Raw genomic sequence first — 13140 nt, forward strand, 5'->3', positions numbered from 1 at the left:
GTGAACTGTGAAAAATCATCTGGGTCACAATGTGTTACAAAGCATTTGTGAATTCTGCAGGTGACCTCACCTATTTTCATTAAAGCGATATGATTGTGAAGAATTCATGCCATGTGTGAAGTTTTCCGTGCTTGTTCATTCTTCTCTGCTCCTTATTGACATTTCCTGGAATGATGCATTCATTAAATGCTGTTGACATGGAAACAAGGGCAAGTAGAAACAAATGCTGGAGTTTATTTTAAATTAGCTTAAAAGTACATGTACTAGATATGCTATCTTTGGCTGGGGGAGCAAATGATGATAACCTTATGAAGTCCTCTTAAGATATAACAGCAAGAAAGGAAGTGCATGTGTTTTGGATGGATTAACTTTTCAAGCTAAAACAGCTATTGCCATCCCACAGTTTTGATTGTGAGAAATTATGGGTCTTCTAGCATTTTCAGTGTTCTTGCAGTTTCATTTTGTTTTATTGTGGTTTTGTTTTATTTATTTTTTTAATTGCTACAGGATTTGCTTTTCTATTTTAAATAGTCTTGTATTTGGATTGTGATATAAATATATATATTCATTAAGTAGCAGCAGACTAGAAGTCCTCACTCTGTAATGAAAATAATGTTAATATATAATGATGAGTGCCAGTGAACTTACTGTTGAGGCTCTCTTTAAGCAGGAGGGATTGAAGCCTGTGGTCATTCTTTGTATGTTCTTTATGAACTTCATTAGATGATTAGGGTATTCCCTTACATCTGTATAATCTATGAACCTGTGGTTTGAGTGAAGCCTTGTCATCTCACTGGTACCTGGAAGGAGAAGTGTGCTTGAAGGACATCAAATGGCCACACAAGGTCCATCTGAGAATAGCCACTGGAAGGGTTCATGACCAAGAACAATTACCATGCTTTTGTTCAGCCAAATAAATCGAAGTCCATAATACCCAATTGGTCTGTACTAACACAGTAAATCAACGCAAAACAATAATTACTGTTTTATATGTAGAGAAAGATTTTTCTAATTCACAGAGTTTGCTACACTGAAGAAGAGCAGAGTGTGTTAAAATATTGGAAAGTGGTGTGGATTTCTGCGTGACTTGCAAGCCCCTCAGAATTACATGGTCATCACCAAACAGTGCCAAGGCTGCTCAGGGTCTCATGTATCCTCTAACAAACCTCATGCCAACATCCTGCCCTCTCTTCTGGAAGATGCTGGTTTAAGTTTATGACCTGTCTTCCTTATCTGCATATTTAACAAATGCTTTTGTTAGAGAGGAAATTCTGTAGCCAGCTATATGCTGTTTGGGGGTAGAAAGGTAAATTTTTTGGGAGTGCAGAAGAAACAATCACAGAACATAGTGTTTATGACAGTAGTTCACTGTCGTAAACATGTTTCAATTCTTCTGATTTCTTTTTTTTGTCTTTCCCTGTTTAAATGCTGATCTAACTTAGCTGACTTCAGATTACTTATTTTTTTCTAGTTTATAATAATGTAACTGAGAGCATAATCAGTCCTTCAAAGTTTGAAGTAGGCATATTATTTATGTTTTGTGATTGTTAAGGAAATATAATAGCACAGAAAACAGAAAAATGAAAGTAAACACTTTCTGAAACAGAGCTGGTATGATACAGGTAGAGTTGGATACTTCTGCATTCTTGTGGGCAGATATTTTTCAATTTTTCACAGCAGTTTTTTTTTAATTTAAATTAAATATTGATGCATATAGTACAGTTTTATGTTCCAGTTTTTGTTAATTACAGTACAAACTGGAATACTATACAGAATCTAGTTCTTACAATAGTCTTTGACTAAAGGTTCAGCAGAAGGGTTTGCAAATATGCCTTTTTTCCAATATCCTGGCAGGTCTGTAGGAAAAGTCATAAAATGATGTTTATTGCATGCAGCCCATACATTGGTTACCAAAATTGGTAAATGAGTTTTTAATCTTTATTGTAATTTTTACTAAACTAAGATGTAAATAGCATTAAATTTTATATTCTGTAATGGTTTTCCATACCTGAGTGGTCCTGTTGGTATGATGAACACCTGTTATGATTTTATTTTCATGAGACTGATGGCACCCATGCCAAAAGGCAAGATGGGGGAGATGATTCTGAACAAAAGAAGGTGCAACTTTACTTAATAAATAATTTCTTTAATCCATTAGGAATTAGATGATCAGTTTACAGGCAATGATAAGTGGATATGTAAGCACCTTCCTGGTGTGTCTAGTTTTTACTTTTCTCTCTTTGAATCTCACCTTTATCCTCATCACTGAAGATAATAACCTTTTTTCACATCACAACAAAGGTGTTAAAACCCAGTAACAGCTGCTTCAGAACACATGGAGCAGGGCTAAGTTTTAAAATTATTAAGAAAAAGAAAGGGGGAATAGAAAGACCCTGCCCCCCAACTTCCAATCTAAATAAACCTTTGTAAACTAAATGTAGAATTGAGTAGATGGATCTTTCTTCATTAACCAGTATGCTTTTAACTAGTGATTTTACAAGTCTGAAACAGGTGCAATGTGTCATGCAATTTATGGGTCCCAGTGCCTGCCATAAAGTATTTTATGATGGCTGTGTTCTGTGTTATTAGTAGCTGTCTTTTTCTGCAGCCATTGGTGTTTGATAATAGTCTTAAAACACCCAAAATTACTTACCTGCAAGCAACATTCCATAGTCCCTGTTGACAGTTTGAATAAGTTTAGTGCCCTTTTGTTGTACTTTACCTTCAAAACAAACTGATTGAACCATCAATAGCTCCTGAGAGCTGACAGAGGCATGTCATCTGCTCTAACCCTCTGATAGTAGGTTATCTGTGGGAGTTAACCTCCCTGCATTGTTAACCGAAATGTTTTATGTACTATGCAACTTTAGGATACTGCTGTGATAACCTTAGTAACTAAGTCATACATCACAGTAAAGAGATTTTGTGCAACAAATAAGCCTAGATTAAATTTACAAGGGTTGAATTGATATTGTAGAGTGTTCATTCCCAGGCTTTGGTAATCCTTTCCTGTATTTTTTATGGCGAACTTGTGTTATATTTAGATTGAAGCTGCATCTTCATATTTCTAGCTAAAATAAATCCAGGAAGCTTGCTATTTTTCCTCAGCCATTTAATATGAGTGCATTGCATTATTTTCAAATAGCATAGTTGCCTTTTATCCCACATTTTGTAAAAAGAATATTAATAAATGAGATTCCATTTTTAATAATTTCTTAAAATAATTAATTGCACCTATACCCTCCTTCTACCAGTGGGATAATATTTATGGTACCTACTTTTTAGTATTTGCTCTGCTTAAGGAGTGCAAGTTTGAAAAAAAGAACCAACCCCAAACTGTGACTTGTGGAGTAGTTTGCTGTTTCATTTGTGTGGGTAGGGTTTTTTGGTTTTGTTTCTGGAATTGACAAGTACTAGTGCTAATTCTGTTTTTTGAAATGCAGTCAGGATGGCTTAAAAATACAAAAATACATTTGTATCAAGGAATGCTATTATAATTTTAAGCTCTTTTTGAAATGATTGAGAGACTGACATTAGGGCTGTGATCCAAAGTCAGCATAGATGACAGTGCTGTCTTATTCTGTTGTCATTTTTGTTGCAGCCTGCTTTTCAATGGCATATTTCATTCCATCATTAAACATTTGCTGATTTTCTAATACCGATGTTTTCTTCACCTGAATATTCATCTTTTCTCACCCTACACTTAGTGGGTGTCTTTACTCATTTTTAGCTTCACTCTTCTTCACTCTTGACATATTGTTTCCTTCTGTACATGTCTTCATTTGAAAGAATCTGTTGTCATCAGAGCTTTTCTGCCAGTAATGCAAGATGGATAGCTTCTCCTCTAGTGAAAGATAAGGGCCAGCAAAATGCCAGGGAGGACTGGAAGGGCAGCCAGGAAAGCTGGAATGAGTCTGAGAATGTGTCTGTCTCACAGGTCTGTAGCTGTTGTTTAAGAAAATGGTCTTAGGAGATGTTCTGTTTTGTGAAGTGACTCTTTTTCTTCTACTGGTATAATTGAGAGCCATAGATTGAGGATTCACATTTAAATTGTCTGAGCATTTCAGAACTGAGTACTGTCAGTTAAATTGTTAACAATTTATGAAGGTGTTGCTTCAGAGGAATGGTGTACTTGATGGAAAGCTTTATTTGCACCATTAAATTTTGCTTGGTTTTAGAAGTAATTTTCACACGTTTATCTGGTTTTGACAACAGTATCATAAGATAAACTTTTACCTTTGAAACATTGGGTTTTTTTGTGTTGTTTTGGTTTTTTTTCCAAAATGTTATGCAGAGTTTTCAATTTCTTTAATTTCTTCCTCCCAGTGCCGGAGGGGATCAGTATGAGGTGCAGCTCTCTGACTGACTTGGGGTTTATGCAGAGCAGCTAAGCTGGGGAGCATTATCATCACCTTTCTACCCCCTGCCAGGAAAAGTCTGATATTGCCCTCACTTTGCAGTGTCTGCTTCACATTTGGTTGACTAAATGCAAATGATTTGTGCTTGAGGTGATTAGATATTTGGATTTGCCATGGTTGTGCCTTGCTTTGGTTTTGCTCTGCCGTGTTCTCTCCCTCCACAAGTGAGAAGCCAGTAGTCTTTTTCTGAGTCTAGAAAGCTGCTATCCTTCTAGTAGAAATGATAATTAGAATATAGTACTGATGAATCCTAATAAGAACTTGGAATTCTTAAAATATATTTCCCACAAATAGTCTCTCCATGTGTGCTTCTGCACTTAATCCTGGGCTGGAATCTGTATTCTGTAAGGCCTCCTTGTCTCTCTGGTGGGACCAAATTCAAATTCTCCTTCCAAATGCTGATCATTGTGGTTTTAGGAAAATAAAATAAAAAATCCAAAGAAGTGTTTGCAAATGGGAAGAGTTTTTGCAGAGAAGTTGGCTGGCAGTTTCCCATATCTCAGATTGATTTTCTCCCACAGTGTGGGTTGGAATCTTTGGTATCACTCAAAGTTCCTTTTCCCAAACAGGCAATGCAAAACAATTTCCAAGTTACTCTGTTCCTTGGTATGCTTTATACCTCACTAATATACAGAGAGAACAGACACATCTGTGGTATTATTGTGTTTGATCCACCAGTATTCAATGGTTTTGGCTCCATTTGAGAGAATAAAATAAGTATTATAACTTTGCACATAAAGTACATTGCATGAAAAAGGTGAATACAGAGAGGAGACAAAGGCTGTTGTTATTTTTGGCTGTCATTTTTTTAGTCGTTGAGTCTGTGAGTATGTCTTTGTGCATTACTGGATTTTAACTGTGTGTATTTTGATATCTGTCAGATATTTTGTCCTGCACAAATTGACAAACCTGAAATTTCTTGATACTCGGAAAGTCACCAGGAGGGAGAGAGAGGAAGCCTTGATAAGAGGTGCCTTCATGAAAGTGGTTAAGCCCAAGGATGCGAAGGTAGGAGTGTAAATGAAAGTGGGAACAATAATATGATTCATTAACACTATTTTTAAATAACTCCAGGAGCCTGGCTGCATCTTTTGCTAAGGTAAAAAAAGAGGTGAAACCTTTCAAATGATAAATGTGGTTAAATAGGGGACAAAAGCCTTAGTAATTTTTCTGTGCTTTAATGCAGAAATTTACAGGTACTTTTCTATAGGGCTGTGGCCATGTTATCAAATTTCTGGTTTCAATCTCTGTTTCACATAGCAAAGTAACTAATATGTGTCACTGAGCTTAAAAGAATATTTTTGCACTGTCCAAGGCAACATAACAACTGTGTGATATACTTTTGTGAAAGAATGCAATTTTTCTTTGACAAATTGTCCCCTGCCTTGTACGTTAAACTTCTGTTGCAGAACTCACACCTATAGTGTTTACTGGCTTTTATGAACTAGCCGATTCTAATTTTGTATGATGTTACTTAATGTGATGTCCTGCTAATAAACATTGACAGCATCAGTGAGACAGTTTCAGTAATCTGAGCATTTCATACAGCTTCATGCCCAACAACTCTGGGCATCCTGCTGAAGCAATCAGAATGAGGATGGGAATTCTCCACTTTGCCTTCTTTTTCCATTGTTGATCGGTGCTTGATAACAGCAATCTGTGGTGTGCTCAGAGTGCTTTAGTATTGCAGATCTTTCTTGAAACTCTGCTCAAGTGTTCAGTCTACTTGCTTTCTATTTGCTGCTTTTTCTCCAAAGTATACCATCAATAATTTATTGCAGACTTCCAATAATGCTGAATAATAATGTCGTGGTTATGGAAATGCACTGTTTGGTAGCATAACAGTGTTGCTGGATAAATGCATTATCGTGAGTACAATTGCAGTGTATTACAAATTAATTCAGACTGATTAATTTATAACTACTAAAATGTTAACAGTTCTGATACAAACATTGCTTTGATATATTGTTTACCACTGCCTTTAGTCATTTCACCTTCATATATGTAGTGAATGGAATAAGTTATTTTTAAGCTTTGGTAGAGATCCTATTCACAGCAAACCACCTTTGAATCTGGCCAAATGCAACAGCTGAATTGTGTTAGGTATAGCATATGTATGTCATCTTTTACAATTCTTCTTGTCTAATCAGATTTTGGATCTGGTGAAGTTTTTTAAACATTTATCTAACAGTTAGATCTTTCATTTAAGAGTCTACTCCGTAAATTGCATCCAACTTGATAGTGTAAGAGAAAATAAGTGTCTCTCAAATTTGAAGTTACTTTTCTGGATTAAACCTCTTTTTAAGTCAATAGCTAAGGGTAAATTACTTAACAAATTTAGGGATAACATCTTTACCTTTTATATCTACAATTGAACCTTTTGTATAGTTTTGAATTATTTATCCACTAAGTCTTATGATAAACCATACATTTATTTCAGAAAATTTGCAGAAGGCTCCAATTTACTGTTGTTATTGTCATATTAAGGAGTTTTTTTCTTCTTTATAAATGGTACAGTACAAATTACTGATGGTAAAATCATTGTAAATTATTTTTATGGCATGAATTAATGCTTCTTAAGGTGCCATGAAATTACCCTCATCATACAGTATTATATACATATCACAGAAGTGGCTAATTTAAAATAAATATTAAATTTGATGCAGATATTGTAAAGCGCTCCAAATTGTTTAGAGTTTGTGCTTATTTCCCAGGACATTCATGTTTACAGTACACATGCATGCAAACTCTTTCTATGTCTAAGAAGACTCATAGAATTTTCTCTGCATATATGCTTTGAAATGCAGCTAAGTATGTGTACAGCTATTGACAGCTCTGCTTGAAGACCACAGCCAGCAGCATTCCTCCATAAATCACACAGATGATGTGCACAATAACTGTACTTTTGAGTTCTGTCATGTGTTATACATTGCATACATAATGGGTTTTTATTCTCTAGCCTTCCTATTTTCTGGATCTTGTGTTCTCTGTTCATCAGCTCCACTCCCACATAGCTGTCAATATTTTTGACCAGCTTCAGCCAGATTTAGCAGGCAGGTACTGGTAATATAGTTTAAGCTTTCTGAAACTAGTTAGAGATAACACCTTGATCCAAACTGCAGCATATCCAGTATTGGTCATCAGAAAAACTTAATAAATTGACCTAGTGATATATAAGACCTTGATGATAATGGCTTCCCAATAATGGGGTTTTCTTTTCCTTTCACCTAAGGCAGCAGGCACTGTGTCAGCCTGTGCTTACCAGGAAACGAGATGCAGTGATTAGTAGTTATGTTGGTAGATGCCACATTAAAATCTTCTGCCAGGTTTAGTAACAACAGTGGGTCTTTCAGACCTGCTTTTTCAGGAAAAAAAACCCCAAAAACAACAAACCAACAAAAATTCCTAACTTATGTGGCTTTTTTCCCTCCATTATGATAAGCAGGAGATGATGTGGCTTATTCAGCATAAAAGGCAGACTGATGATCTAAAGGGGCTGTGATGTGGGGAGTTGTTTTCATTTTAGTCTTGACATGAAATACTTGGGAGAGCAAAATACCCCACCAAGAAAAAAATACACAAAACGAGAATGAAAGCAAGAAATTTCCATCTGACTAGCTTGTGTTTACTCAAATGCGAAAGTATCTAGCAATCACCAGTCATCACTAAGTCATAAATATTTTATTTTGTATATTTTTTTTAACTTTCATTATTCCCTATTTTATTTAACAGAACACTACACTTTCTTGTGCTTTGCTTCATTTCATCTTTTGTTGGAAATGCATCTGTTTTTGATAGGACTGTCTTAAGGAAAGATACAATCATTTATTAGAAAACAGTTTAATGTTACAATGCAGTATTCCTTCTCACTATGTAGGTGAGCTAAACTTCATGATTCTGTTATGTTTATGTTTTCTTTTGTCAAAATATTGAACATTGTATCATGCCTGCTTTTAATAAAGACTGGGGAAGTCTGGCTGGATAAGAGGCATTGAGCCAGATGAGGAAGCCTTGTTTAATGACCAGACCATGACCTCATTTCACTGGCATAAGTGTAGCTCAAAGTGGAAGATGCCTGTCCAGTGTGAAGTGTGTTTCTGGGCATGACAGCATTTCACATCAGAAAGACAGCTCAAGAATACGACAGTCAAAATTGCTTAATTGTGTCCCGGTTTTGTAATTATTCATCTGTGCTTCTACAAAGAGTAGAGTTGTCATCTCTTGACATGATTATTTAAAACTGTACCCCTCTTTGGTTTATAGGTATATGAATTGTGCTTCCAACTGTTTCATTTTTCAAACTTAGGGATGCAAAGCAAATGTGATTTGAGAAAATATGTTAAGACTACACATTTTTACACTGCATATGATATAAATAAAATGAAATTATGGTGTATTAAAGTACGTAAATTCATATTTTAAATGTCTGTATTCATGATCATTTAATCTATATGATAAAATGTGGGTATATCCATTTAAGTGTGTTGCTTTGAATAGATACACACTGTCATAAGTCTCTTTAAATATAAACTTAATTATTTAATACTGGGTCAGTCTGCTTGCTTTTAGCAAATACACGTATTTCCCAATATTTCTCAACCCCTTTCCCTTACTGCATTTTTAAGGTTAATATTTTCATCTGTTTTAGTTTTGATGGTGAAAAAAAAGCAGATGGTATTTGTTCACCAGTAACAGTTTTGTAGTTTATTGGGCCAAATCCTTGGAAGGTATCCTTAGTTATACTTCCAAGTAACAACCATAGTATTAAATGGAGTTATTCTGCTTCCTTGCAGCTTTACAAAAGCATCTTGTCCACTGGCTGTAAGGGAACTCTGTACAACATAAAAAGGCATGGTATGGGTGGTTTGAATTTTTCAATATTTTTTCACTCTCAGATGCATTGTTTTCATCTCAAGTTATAATTATGAAACCTGACATAGCATTTGTTCTCCAAGGAACTAAGATGGAGACACTGAAGCAGAAAGGCAAGTCAAATATCTGCATTCCATGTAATAAATGTCTGTGATTCATGTCCACAGTGTTACTTGAAGGGTAGAAGGAGGTTATTTTATTATGATAGGAAGAGTAAATATTTAGGCAGTACCATTAAAGAAATAAGGTGAGATAAAATCTGCAGTGTTGCTTTCAGATCATTGGCAGTATTCTTGTGTTTAAACTCACAGGAAAAGCTCTTTATCTAAGTGAGCAGTGCTGATCTATGCTTCTATTAAAGTCAGATGAGGCATAAGGAATGATTTTAGTAATTTTTGTCCCAAACTATTTAACAAGAATCATACTTTTCTTGAATAGATATGTTCTACCTGCTTCCATGAATATAGGCAATAAATTTTTGGCAATATATCTCATGGACATTTTTACACCCCTCCCCCAGATAGGAAAATGAGACTGGTTTTAAAAAGTAAATCAAAGGAGACGGATAAAACTTTGGAGAACAGCTGCATTGCTCACAATCTTTTCCTTTTTACCATTGCCACTGTGTAGAGATCTTGATGTATGTATTTAGAGCATTTGAAGAACATGTAAACAGTAAAGAGCTTCTAAAGTGTAAAGAATCATTGTGTCAATGAACTGCTTGCTCATAAGATGCCTCTTTGAGAGAGCTTCCACATAACAGGGTCCTTTATTGTCGGATGTCATCATTGCACGCACCAAGACAAGGACATGAACTTAAGAGTCCAATCTAGACTGTGATGCAGTAAATAATATTTACTTTAAGGACATTGTAGCAGTCATGCATTCATCCATTTTACTCTTGGAAAGTTTAGCTATTTTAAGCAGAATTCCATAACATGTTTGGTTCATAACCTGCTGTAATTCCAGCTGTCAAGAGGGAAGAATAGGCACGTGTGGGTCATATGTGTATTAGGACAGGGAGAAAGACTCTTCTTCAGTGTTGGTTCTTTCATTGATATTTCTTATAAAGCATCCTCATATGTTCTTTGGGCAGGGATTATGTGGATTACATTTCACTATATTAAAAATAGAGAAGGAAAAAGTGATGCCTCTTTCCAAAAATTCTTCCCTTAAAAAGAAGTATATGATTGTCATGAAGTCATTTTAGCCATTAATGCTCCCAATGCATTTTTGAGATATGAAGGGGTGTTAGTGCTGGAGCTCTGGCCTCAATCCAGGTCAGGTGATTGCATTCTGCCTCTGTGGATTTCTCTAGTCTCCATGTGCTAAGGCATCCTTCTCCACCTTCTGCCCTCACCTCTTCTGTAATGTTGCAGTGTGCCAGTTAACCAGCTGCTACTTTGCACCTGAAATGTGTGTATCTTTCAGTAATAGTGAGCAAATGATCCCTTTGTAAGACTTAAAATTTGTGAAGCACTTGAAAATTCTCTGATGAATGGCAAAAGGCACTGTTTGTAATTAATGCCTCCATTGAATTGAAGAAATTATTGTGACAACTTGTTTATTACCTCTGGGTTTGGTTTTAGTTTGGGGTTTTTTTTTTGGTTTTTTGTTTTGTTTTTTGATTTTTTTTAATTTTCATTTGTGGGTTCAGATATATGGAAGCTTCAATAATTAGATGCTGGCTTTTGTGTTATCTATTCAATCTATTCAATAAAATGCCATTCAGCAGAATATAACACCATGATATCTGACAGTAGGATCATGATTGTCTTAGATTCTTAGTGGATCAATAGGGCTAGAGTTTTATTTTTTGAAGGATTTTTTTCTGTTTTTCTTTTGAAAATATAAATGCTGCTGGAGCAGAGCTTCTTGTAATTCCTCTTTTCTAATACAATGGATGTCATAATCAGATGACACCACTGTTAAGCACAGGAGTTGTTCATAGGTTGAATTTTGTTAGAAAAGAAAAATGCATTTAATATGGCATTGGCAAAACTCTTGGTCAGCTTTTGTCTTTTCTTATGTTCCTATAGGTGATTTTTTTTTTTTCCCCTAGACATTAAGACACAGTATTCCACATGTTCTCAGTCATTTTAGCAAGCTATTCCCTCTGAAATAGTAGTAGTCTTAAGTATCATGGTTAGAATTTATGTCAATTTTTAGCCATGAAACAAAGGTCCAGTTATAATTCTCCTGTCTGGAAACTGTTTGTCACTGCAATGTTTCTGGAGGAAAAAGTCAGTGGCAAACTATCACTACCATAGGATCTACCTGGAATTTTGCACATGTTTGTGTACAAGTTGTAAATAACTGTCATGGCTGATTTTATATTTATTGCTCGTTTTGGCTGTGGCTGGGTGTCCCACAGTTTCCACAGCAGGCTTGGCAGCATGTTTGTGTGCTGGGTTAAGACAGGGCCTGGCTTTGCTGATTCACTGACCCATGAGAAGTTCCCCAGCTGTCAGAGATAAACGTGGTCGCAAGGGCCACTGCCAGTGAAGACAAAGATGATTTGTTGCTGTGATCTTCTCAGGAGTGTGTCTTGCAGCAAGGAACAACTAAAGAACCATGACTTCATCACATAAAATCTGATGCAAATACATATAACATATAACATCTTATTGTGAAATGAATGCTAGGGTTTGGTTTTTTAGTGTTGCTGTAGTCAGATGGAGTCAGAGAGGACAGGAACTAAAGGAAAGGTAGAATGAATGCACTAATATTTCTAATCGCTTTGGAAACAATGCAAATGCCCAAAAATAGTAGTCTAGTTCCATTTTTGACACTCTAAAGTGTACAGCAGACCCCTCTAGGGATGACAGATAAGTATCTTACATAGGGGATGTAAGTTTTTTTGAAGCCACCATGGGAGACCAGGCATGGAAACTGTAGAGTGGCTAAAACAGCTTTAGAAACTTGGATTTAAGCAGCTGAATCCTGCCTTTCCTGTTGTGCTAAAAGAGAGATTGTGTGCTTGAAATATTGGCAGGTCAAGAACACCCAGAGCATTACAAAAAATAATCCTTCCCTTCACTAAAATCAGCCAGAGTGTGGTCCAAGAGTCAGATAGGGCTGTGATGAGGTCATCTCCTAAAAGCTCAAGCATATCAGTCATTCTCTCTTCATTAATGACTAAGAACATGACCAATTTAAAGCTGGTTTATGAGTTATTTCAGGAAAAAATATTAATAATTTGTTTTCAGAGAAGGGCTAATATTTCTTCCCTTGTCTCCACCCTTACCAGAAATGTATAGGCCAAAGGGCTATTTTGTAAGAAATCCTGAACTTTTTTGCTTATGAGTTTCTAAAACTGCTCCCTTTGTCAAAGAAAAAGGATGCAGCACAGTTTCATCTGCTCCCTTAAAATTATATTGAAGGTACAGATTCTGGTTCCAGTTCCTGAATTTTAACTGAAGCTGGTGCTAAGATTTTTAAATTTTATCCATTTTGCAGACAATGGAATTGGCATAAAATCTTTAAGATTTGGTGACTTAGGTCATGGATCTGTGTTTCAGGGGAAAATCAGGGGTTCATTGTGGGGATAAAAAACTAAAAAATATTTGTGACTGAGGACTTCTCTTTGAAGAAGTTAGTGAGATTATAAAACTTTTACGGTAAACTGTTGCCCTGATTTATCGTATTCATCCCAGAAAAATATTGATAGGAAAACATAAAAATAGTAATTAACTCTGTAATTAGAAATGTGTCTAAAAATAAATAAGGAAAATATCAATCACACTTCAAAAATGACATCCCTTTGAATACTGTTCTGTGAATGGTCTGTTTTAGAGGTGGGTTTTCTTGAGACTTTAGCAGACAGGGAATCTGTCCTTAAGTGATATGC

At 35.7% G+C, this 13140-nt stretch overlaps 1 protein-coding gene across 1 annotated transcript in view; it reads left to right on the forward strand.

Moving 5' to 3' along the window:
* The window catches only part of LRMDA (leucine rich melanocyte differentiation associated), a 605897-nt gene that overhangs the window by 353895 nt on the left and 238862 nt on the right, over positions 1 to 13140 (forward strand). The window contains exon 5 of the mRNA XM_054276517.1: positions 5300 to 5426. Within this exon, the coding sequence (XP_054132492.1) occupies positions 5300 to 5426 (127 nt within the window). The remainder of the gene's footprint in view (positions 1 to 5299; positions 5427 to 13140) is intronic.

Source organism: Melozone crissalis, unplaced genomic scaffold (genome assembly GCF_028551555.1).
Source record: "Melozone crissalis strain CALT ecotype California unplaced genomic scaffold, PUWL_Pcris_2 ptg000019l_1, whole genome shotgun sequence".
NCBI classification, from domain to species: domain Eukaryota; kingdom Metazoa; phylum Chordata; class Aves; order Passeriformes; family Passerellidae; genus Melozone; species Melozone crissalis.